Source organism: Aphelocoma coerulescens, chromosome 4 (assembly GCF_041296385.1).
Source record: "Aphelocoma coerulescens isolate FSJ_1873_10779 chromosome 4, UR_Acoe_1.0, whole genome shotgun sequence".
In the NCBI taxonomy this organism is placed as follows: Eukaryota; Metazoa; Chordata; class Aves; order Passeriformes; family Corvidae; genus Aphelocoma; species Aphelocoma coerulescens.
Genome location: NC_091017.1, coordinates 33,679,485 through 33,689,775, shown reverse-complemented (window position 1 = coordinate 33,689,775; position 10,291 = coordinate 33,679,485). Strand labels below are relative to the sequence as shown.

General features: G+C 37.7%; 1 protein-coding gene across 6 annotated transcripts in view; it reads right to left on the bottom strand.

Moving 5' to 3' along the window:
- Nucleotides 1-801: 801 nt before the first annotated feature.
- Nucleotides 802-10,291, bottom strand: part of ARFIP1 (ARF interacting protein 1) — a 41,285-nt gene continuing 31,795 nt past the window's right edge. For all 6 annotated transcript variants that reach the window (XM_069013502.1, XM_069013504.1, XM_069013507.1 and 3 more), the window contains 2 exons: nt 9,850-10,024; nt 802-2,409 (listed from right to left, as the gene is read on the bottom strand). In XM_069013502.1, the coding sequence (XP_068869603.1) occupies nt 2,254-2,409; nt 9,850-10,024 (331 nt within the window). In that variant the 3' untranslated portion in view covers nt 802-2,253. The remainder of the gene's footprint in view (nt 2,410-9,849; nt 10,025-10,291) is intronic.

Below are 10,291 nucleotides of genomic sequence, written 5' to 3'. Positions count from 1 at the left end.
GGCTACTATCAGTTTAATAATCTATTGACCAGCAGAACAGAGAACCCTCCTCACCAAGGCCATCCATTAGAACAATTGCTTTGCTGAGCAAAGTGAAAGTAGTTCTTCCTTCCCCCTGATATTAAACAACACACAGACAGGTTTTAGCAAGTAATCTCTTTGGTCCAACCTTTTCTTCCAGGTGAAGAGACTCCAGCAGTTTTAAGCCATTGCAAAAGTTTGAGGGTTACACAATGCCGCATGGGTCAGTTTTTCATAAGGCAACTGCAGATTCGAGTTCACTCTTACCATTTTTGACAGATGAGTTCCTTCTGAGCAGCAACTATCCCAGGCAGGAAACATGTGAATCTGAGGCAGAAACCAAGAGCACATGTTCCTTATGTACCCTTTTCCTGCAGTGGTCTGAAAGCTGGTACTTCAGTTGTGGTCAGTGGGTTTGATTCTTCACCCCTGCAATAATGCATTTCCTGGCTCAACCCTACAGTCACACAGCTCCCTTTCCTTGCACCATCATACCACACGTGTGCCAGGATTCAGAGACAGTGGAAGTCAATGGCTTTGTAAAAATTGTAAATGAAATTTCATTTCCTTTAAAAGTCCAAGTCAAGAACCGCATATACTGAAAGATTTGTTTCATTATGGATTTAGTTTTCAGTTGAACTTGCACATTATTAAATCAGCATCACCACCTAGCACTGCTTTATGAGATATTCTTGGGCAGGGGTGACAACTCACAAAAACAGGACTAAGCTTTCACTGCAGAAGCTCCCTTCTACTTTTAACCATCAGAAGTCAACAAAGTTTGACTGCAAACACGTTTAATATGAATACAAAATTCACATAGGATATACATTCTAGAGAACGTAACTGAGCTATTACAAGAGATTCTGACAGAACAAAAACATAAAGAAGGCTCTGTCAGGCCAAGAATTTAATGAGGAATGATTAAAAAGTTTGATTTACAGTTACATTACAGTTGTGTTAAGCACTGAAAACTTTAAGAATGTCAGCTGAAAGGCGTTTGAACATACAGTACATAAATCATACAATCCACACCATTGTAAATAACATATTTGAAGTATTTCATTTTACTTAATATAACATAAAGCAACATAACATGTGCAAATGAGGACTCCAATATACTGAATTTAAAATGTCTATGATAAAATGGACATATAATTTTACATTTAAGGACTACAGAAATTATGAAGAAATTAAAAATGCATCCTCCATTTTACTCCCATTACTGAAGTATGCTTTTCAATTAAACAGAAAAACATACTGGCCCGATTATCTCTCAAAATCATACCTGTCCATGAAGTTTAACTAAAGCTTTAACTTGCTCTAAGTGTACAATGACACAGCATTTACACAGTCCTCTTCCCCCTGTTGGGAACTGACATACTATTATGTGAAAGGGTTCTTGGATTATGTACACTGGTGGAAAATATTATCTTATAAAAAGGCACATACCTGTGATTTAAGGCTAGTACGGTATTTGTTTCATAGACAAAGAAACATTTTAACTGAAATTAGTACATTTCATGGTTGGCCTCACTCAGCAAACCACTTGGTGCAAAGCAAAAACGTGTGCTCAGAAGCCTCAGACTGACAGTGATTCTTGCTTTAGTGTTTTTTGTTTGGTTTTTTTTTTTAACCCTTTGATGGAAAGGTCTATTTTTTAAAAAGGCATTTGCTGCAATTCCACTTGTCAATGAGCCATCTGCTACTGTTGCCTTATAGGCAGATATCACATATAGGCCTTATATTATTCATCTGCAAAATATTCTTTTAACTTTCTCCTTCTCTAAAAGTCATATGAAAATTACTAAAGATGTTTTCTATATTCATCTATAAAATACCAGATGTTGGTACAAATAATGTAAACCTCCATTTGGAAATATTTTGACTAGCCACCAAAATGACCAGAAATCACAAGTATTATTTGTCAGTGCAAATCTATAATAGTTTTGTTTCCCCTCCCTTTTTCCCTCCCCCATCCCACTTACAGAAATAACCACCAACCTTTACATACAAAAGGAGTGCTCTATATTTGAAATTACAGAAATTACATTTGGTTACCTTAAAGTCACCCACTTTCCTATCAAATTCAATTTTACAGTATTATAAAAGGGGAAAAAATTTAAAGCTGTCCATTCAAGAATCACTACAACAGTGCTTCAACCCCAACCCTTAATTATTCTCAGATTTAAAGATTTTTAGGTTAACATTGGGTCCTCTTCCATGATCTGATTACTGTTCTTCAAGCCAGGATGGGGCATCTGCTCCAGGAGTTTTCAATTTGATGTGGAACTGTTTAAGTGTCTGTTCAAGCTGCTTTTGATTGCCAGCAAAGTACGCTGCAATGGCATTGTGGAACAGAACAAGCTGATTGTGCAATACCTTCACCTGCAGGCAAGGAGAGAGACATTAAGAGGAGGAGGCTGATGTTAACATCAATCAGAGGTCAGTTATAAAGAAATAGGTGTATTTCAGATGCTCAGACTTCCTATAGATTTATTTAATAAAAGCTTAAAAATACAGATATGAAATGCAAATACGAAATTCTTTAACATTAAAGTGATTCAGAGTTTTCATAAAGTATGTTTAACAGTCAATACCAACTCAGCACGCACAGAGCAAACACAATTCACTAAACAGCATAATGTTATCAAATATCAAACACTTGATTACAAGTACTTGATGCCTTGAAATCAGATGCCAAACCTCTAAGATACGTGCCTGCAGGCCAAATGGACCTCCCTGAAACAGTACATGACAAGGGCATTATCTGAGTACACAGTTCATGCATTTGCCACCCTTGCAGAGTTGCTGCTTTCCATCTCATGTATACCTAAATCAAATTAAACGGATGTACTTCTCCCAACGATATTTCTTGCCCATCTCCTGTAACACAGGGTCATTTACAGCACTTTGTCAGTATCTTGACTAACATTTGTGCAAAGTAGTCATGAAACACACCTGTCAGAGCAGCAACCAAAACCTGGGGAGAAGAGCACAAGGGCAGCTGGAGTTTTTCTCTTCCAGCCTAGTCGATGATAACAAGCTATAGCCTGAGTGATGAAGTCAAAAGTCAAGCAAATGTTACGTTTCCATCCTAGCACAGCAAGAAACCTGAAGTTGTGAATGGACAGCAGTATGCTGAAAAGGCATCTGTCCAGTTTCTCCTGCAGCCAAAACCAGTCTTTTTTGTTCCTGAGTGTACTTTCAGCCCAGCACCACCTTACTCTTGTGTCAGACCCCAAATCCCCACAGTGATGGCCCTGTACCTGTTTCCAGCCTGGGTGTTGAGCCCAGCAGCAGGTAGCCAGTGTAGAAGGGAACAGAGGAACAAGGTGGCTGACTGAGCCCCAAGGGAAGAGGTGGGAGGTAACAGATTAAGCTTTCTCTACTCAAATTTTAGATCACTGCCTCACCTCTCAGCACAATCCACAAGAAACAAGTCTACTTCTGTCATGTTGGGAATCAAAACTGTCCTTGGGCCAGGTTTGGCCTATGCCTACCAGTGGGCCATGCCTATTTTAACAGGTTATTTGTTATTGGTTACTGTGCTTCTCTGAAATGCATGCAACTCAATACAGAAACACTTTATGGTCTTCATTTAACAAAACATCTCAAATTAAAGCCCCCCACCATTATATCTGACATGCTATGACACCTGCAAGAGTGCACATTTACTCAGAAATGTAATAAAAAAAATTTTAAAATACCTTGAGAAAAAAGGGCTGAGCACATGTGTATGCATCCATGCAGGAATATCTGAAAATTCTAACACAAAGCTAAAATTTCTGATTATATCCTTTTTTTTTTAACTGAACATAGATGCATTTTAAACATTAAGCGATAACCTCTTCTTTGCTGGCCCAAATTTTCATCTAAGTTGCTCTGACAATTTGAAAACTGGTACACCTATGTTTTCTCCTTATGTTTCCCCTAATAATTCAGGCTAATTTATGCAAATACATGCCAAAGAGGCTTTTTGCCTCATTAACAGGGTAAAATGATCCATTATTCCACCAAAAGGCTCCCCAAGAAAATACATGAGATGTGTGAATGGTTAGAAAGGAATTCCCCATCATACCTTGAGATGATTTTCTTTTTAATTTACAATAGAATTTACAGAATTGATCACATATAGACATTTTAACATCTAGGAGAGACAGGATTTAGCTAACTACACTTGTTCAAACATAGTTCAAACTCTTTTTTGAGTCATAAAAGATGGCCTCTTCTTCAGTTTGTGTGGGCAAACAGGAATACAAATACATGGATTTTTCATCTATAAAAATGTTCATTCCCAAAATATTACACTTCACAAGTGGAAAATGTCACCACAACATGAAGGCTTTGCTTTTAAAAGTTTAGATAGAAAGTACAGTGCTTTTCTTGAGCAGATACTTTCATCATTGTCATGCAAGACTTCATGCAATCCAAGCCAGGAATTCTACAGAGAAGTACACTCACTGTTATACCATATTATTAAAATGCTATAAGAGTTTTACTCATACAGTTAATAGGAACTCAAATAAAACAGGGGTAATGAACCTCCCCTCCCAGCCCAAGTTCATCAGTCTGAGACTAAATTGGGTACTTTGTCAGGGTAGCTTTTAACATAAACCTTCTGTGAACTGCCCCAAAATTTTCCGATAATTTAAAAAATTCAGTCAGGCTTAGGCTCAAGTGTGTGTGTGTGCACACAGACACACACAGAGGTGGGAATTAACAGTGTAGAGGCAGATAATCTGGACTGAAAAAATATGGTTTGTTTTGGAGGGATTTTTTGAACTACCAGAGATACCTCACTGTATGAGGTTCTATCCCCTAGATCATTGTGGTATAAGTTTTGTTATCAAACTGGTTGCAGAAGTTCAAGGTGTTAAAACTTCTGCTCTCCTCCTTCAGAAGTTGATTGCAAAGTGAATCCCAAAAGTGATGGTGGGATCTTCTTTTCCATAGCTTCATTCAAGTAACTTTAAGATAAAGTTTTTCTAGAAAAAGACCACCCAAACTGTCTGACACTGTACAAAGAAGCTCTACTATGAAGCAGCAGCCAGCAAAGAGAAAAAAGCTGTAAGACCTCAAAACACCTGATGTCCACAGCAAAACCACCTGCAACCACAGCTAAGGACTAGACAGCAAGTATTCACTTAAAACCAAATTCAAATTTACCCACTTCTCCTATGAAAGCATCTCACTCCAACTTGGGGAATGGGAAAGTATCTTACCCACTCCCATATCCAGTCACTGATTCCAACTTCCACACTGTATTTCACCTTAGCCCTCTGTTGGCAAAACATTCATGCAGATAAGCAGTCAGTTGGATCAGGGAACAGATCTAGATCAAAATTAAGCAAACAATGTATCTGCTTTGACCTGGATCAGTTCCCCAATCTGATTCTCTACACAGCTGCAAAAACACTTTTACAAACACCAGAGAGAAGGCAGTGGGGGGAAGAGGGGGGATGAAGGGATCACATTTTTTTTGCAGCAAAGCCTTGAAACGATTGTCAGATTACAGCACTAAAGGCCAACTCTTGATCACCAAGCTGTAGCACCAATTCCAGGAAAGGAGTGTTTGAACATTTGCCTTTCAATCAATGAATGCTAATGGTATGCTGCTAAAATACAGCTAAAATACAGGTTCCAGTGTGTGACTAACATGCCTGTCAAAAAGCCATCATGCTTTACAGCTGAACAATAGTTAAAATCTTTGCTCCTTGTTAATTAACTACATATACCTATTTGTTCCTAAATATAAGCAGAGTAAGCACTCCATAATACAATTGACAAACATATCTCAAAACAGAACTGAACTTTGTGGATGAGCCTAAAAACCAGACACATCCCACACAGGAGACTTAAGTGTCATACACAGAAGATACTATAGGTTGGATTTGACTTTTCACGTGGATGCTGTTAGCATTTTAGTTTTTTCTAAATATTGTCCTCTTTCCCCACCTCCCGCTGAACATTGTATTTTCCGTGGCACAGTAAGTGCATATTTCTTTATCCCCTCCTCATTCAGCCTGTTTCAGACATCTCAACGACCAAAAAGACAACACCTCTTCAAGTCTTTCTGTGAGTCTGTACTTCCTCACAACCATCATAATCCTTTCTCCAAGCTATCTTAATTTTAAGGTATTTAGTCTGAACAGTTTCATCATCTGGGTCTCCACTGGATTGCAGAGTGCTTTCATTTGTAGAAACAAGCATTTAAGAATCAAACTCCTGAAGTACAACTCACAGAAGTGCAGTCAATTTTTTTCTCTACACAGAATGGTATTTGGCATTTCTCAAGTGCATCCAAGAGTAACAGGGTTTTTTTCTCAAAATGACAACACCTTCTAAAACTGTTTTCAGAAATGACAGAAATCTTTCAGCTAAGAACAGGACACCATCCTTATTAAAAAAAAAAATATCTATTTGTAAGATACAGATTTTGAATGCAACTATTCTTACAGCCATTAGCAAATGCTACAAACTTCTATGGAACTCTGTCAGCTGGGGATAGCACCAATAAAACTTTGTAACAGCATTAAGAAAAATGAGTTCTAACTTCAAGATCAAATGCTGTAATAAGTCAATAGAAATCTTGTGTATCTTGGTTTTACAGACAGAAACTTGCAATTCCAGCTTTACTGTAATGCAGCCCTCTGAACCTCTGAGGGCTTTTAATTAAAATACTAGCATAGAAAACAGGCACAAAGAGACTGCAACCCTGCGATGCCTTTTCCCCATATAGGGAAAAGCTAGATAGGGCCAGCTAGATTATGGGTTCTTTGGTGACATTTGCAGCAACACAGACCAGCTAGAGCCCACCAGCCAGTTAAACTGGCTTTAGAGGTTCTTTGTAGCACCATTTACTAGGAACACACTGCTGATAGCTGAACTGCTCCCAACTGAACCAATGGATTTATGCTGCCATAAACAGCAAGAACAGGGAAAACCTGAACTAAGAAGTTGTTTTGGGTTTATTCTGTTCTCTATCTGATCTCTGCACTTAATTAAGAAATGTTATCAGACAGACACTGGGACCCATCTCAGTCTTACCAACCAATGTTACAAGGGAACTCTGCAAAGATTCCCCTGATCTCTCTTTCTGCTCCTCCTGGAATATCAAATACTCCCTTCCTCCAGTAGCTAATCTCTTTGAAACAGATTCCCATAAAGAGATGACACGGAGTGTATTTGCTCAGAAAACAAAGTTCTGTTCACCTACAGCCATTATAAAAAGTTAAATGCTCACTTTATGCTGAGAACAAGTACTTCACAGAAATACACCACCAAGAACAGACAGCACAGATTTGTTGCTGCTCCTGCTCCTCCTTCTTACACTTTTTTTTTAGAAAGGCAGCTGAAGTGTAAAAGGCAGTGCTTCTGTGCCAGCACTCCCAGCTGTAGGAAACAAAGGATTTGCAAACCACAGACTGAGCTTTTCTGGCCAGGGCCACTGCAGTGCAAAGTTCAGACACTGCTGCTCTGGGCCGCAGTGCTGGGGCTCTGATGAAAACAGCAACACATCACTTTCCCTTTCCACTGCTTCTCCATCAATTGATGCTCTTCTTCTCCAAGGCAGGCACAAGCCATCCTACTTGCTGCTCCTACACCGCAGGGTAAGTTACTTCCTTCACTCACTTCAAACTATTGCCATGATGGCAAAATGTCATCTTACACAATAAATAGAAAAAAAATAAAGCTTACCTCAGAAAAGCTCTTAGCAGGTAATTATACTTAAGCCACTATTTAGGTGCAAAGGAAGTCCTTTCTATAGCTCATTTGGGAACAAAATTACATACACACTTTAGTAAGTATTTTTACATCTCTAGTGTCAAAACTGAGAAATGTCAACCACTGATAAAAAGGCTTAAGCATGTGAGATTCCCTACTGTATTAATCTAAAAGGCAGGAAGGAAAAAACAATCTCTTTCAGAAACTATTTGTGGCTGTGACTGCTAACAGGATGCTTGGTCTAATTCAAGACTGTCACTCGGAAGACAACTTCTTCAGTGTTCCCTAAACCATCTAATTTAGTTTAAAAAAATTATGGAAACTTGTTTTGTACAAAATGGAAATAAAATACTTTTGCTCTGAAGCCTTCCTATACATACAAACATAAATTGATCAGTGTGTTATACAGATAATGGAAACCATGAGGAAGAAGGGTAAGTCCTATTTTAAACTAATTCAAACTTAAGCATCAGAAATCCTGTACAGAGATGAGCTGGAAGGATCAAACAATTTTAACAGAAGTACATTGTAGCGGTAGCAAAAACTTACTGAAAAATGAAAACAAAGGCAGGGAGAGTGGGAAGACACCTTCAGCATATCTGTTTTCAACCTAGCATAGTTTTAAAACTCAGTTCTTAGGAGCATTTTCTAATTTAAGAATCAGTATCAGCATTTAGATTAGACTTCAGCTTCTTCAAGAAAATTAATTTTAATATGGATTTTTTCAATCCTTTTATTTTCCAATTTTTTCAGCAAGAACCAGAAATAAAGTTGGGCCAACCCCAATTTTTTAGTCACCTGATCATCTGATCCATCATAAAGCCAACTTTTGATGGCTATGTGATTCCAGCCCATGGAGTCCTAATGCAGATGCCTTTATGAAGGAACAGTGCTCAGGAGCTATGTTTTAAGCGTGTATTGTTTTGGAAACCAAAATGTTTGCTTATTTTCTCGATTTTTTTTTTTCTGTTATCATCTGTTGATGGTTCACATTTCCTCCCTGACCTCCATCTTTATTCTAAGAAGTGGATGCAACTGCATATGTGATAATATATTCAAAAATACAAAGTAATAATGCATTTTAGTTTGTCCCCATGATTTTTCCCTTAAATTTTCCTCCAAGGAACATGGTTTGCTATTGTTGTCATCTGGGGCCAGTCATGTATTCTTTGACAGGCTATTGTTACCTGTGTTTAAATTTTTAAGATAAATTCATCAAGTCATATTGAAAACGTTAATCCACTGAGAGACCTGGATAAACTGACAACTATCTATCTATATTTTAATCACATTTTCCTCCCTCTGAAGACATGGGAAATACAGCCACACATGATTATAACTATCTCCCTTACCATGACTAGGAACAAAAATCAGATCTTGAAAGACGATACTTTTTACATCTAATTAGAGACAATTTAAAAGGACTCATTTATCACAGAACAATTTAAAAGTTGTTTTGCATGGCAGTTTTATTTTTGCCTGGTAGAATAAGAAGGGTAAGAATACCATCATTAAGCGGGTATCAATGAAATGGTAGGGTTGAAATAAACACTTATGGAAAAAAACCCCACCCTTCCAATCAACAGTTCAAGAGTCCTGTTTTAAATTAAGAAACTATAAGGGAATTAATTACAGAAAGTAGTACTTCTCAGTTCAAATTCTTAAAGCTTAATTTTGAAGAAGCCTCTTCATAGTTCTCTCGCTTTCATTGTGCATAACCTCCACGACAGTGTTGCCAAACATGCATATTACTTTGAATATTAAATCAGTAATTATGTGACTCATTTAACCATTAAATGTGGTAAACTGGAAAAGTAATGCTTTTGCAAACTTGAAACCTCTTGTATCAACAAGAAATTTACTGCCATAATATTTGCCATGTGTAGCTGGAGCAGCTTGCTTAGGGACTTCTAAAGCTGCCTGCTCTAGAAGTGTGTCCTCCAGTGATACAGCAAGTACTCAGAAAATTCAGCTTATTTTCTTTGCTTGCTCTACTTTTAAATGAATATTTTTTCAAGATGTAACAACTTAAAATATTTCTAGAAAGCAGTAACTTCTAGAACAAAACTTCTAAACATAACATGAGAATTAGCAGCTTACCTTATTTTCTTCCAAAAATTTCAATTTGATAGATACGTCATTACGCATTTTGTCGTATTTCTCTTTATGCACTTGAAACAGTTGCTGTGATTGTTCAATCTTTGGCAGAGTGTTTGCATCACGAGGGCCAAGATTCAGCTCTTCCAGGTCTGTTCGATAAGCATCATATTCAATCCTGAGAAGGAAGAGGAGAATTGGGAAAAAACCAAAAAAACTCTAAGGGTAGTGTCTCAAAACTGACCTCACAATTAAGTACAGAAAAAAATTTAAAAACTGGTTAAGTTTTTTTTTTCCCTGCTCCTATTTATCAAACAAACCCACCCTGAAGCACATTGTATAAAACTGCCTCAACAAGCACCCTCCCTTTTCTGTTTCTGCCTCAGCCACGTGCTCTCAGCCCTCTGTTTTGTACAGGCTTCAGTAGTCAGAGCTTTTCCTGGGA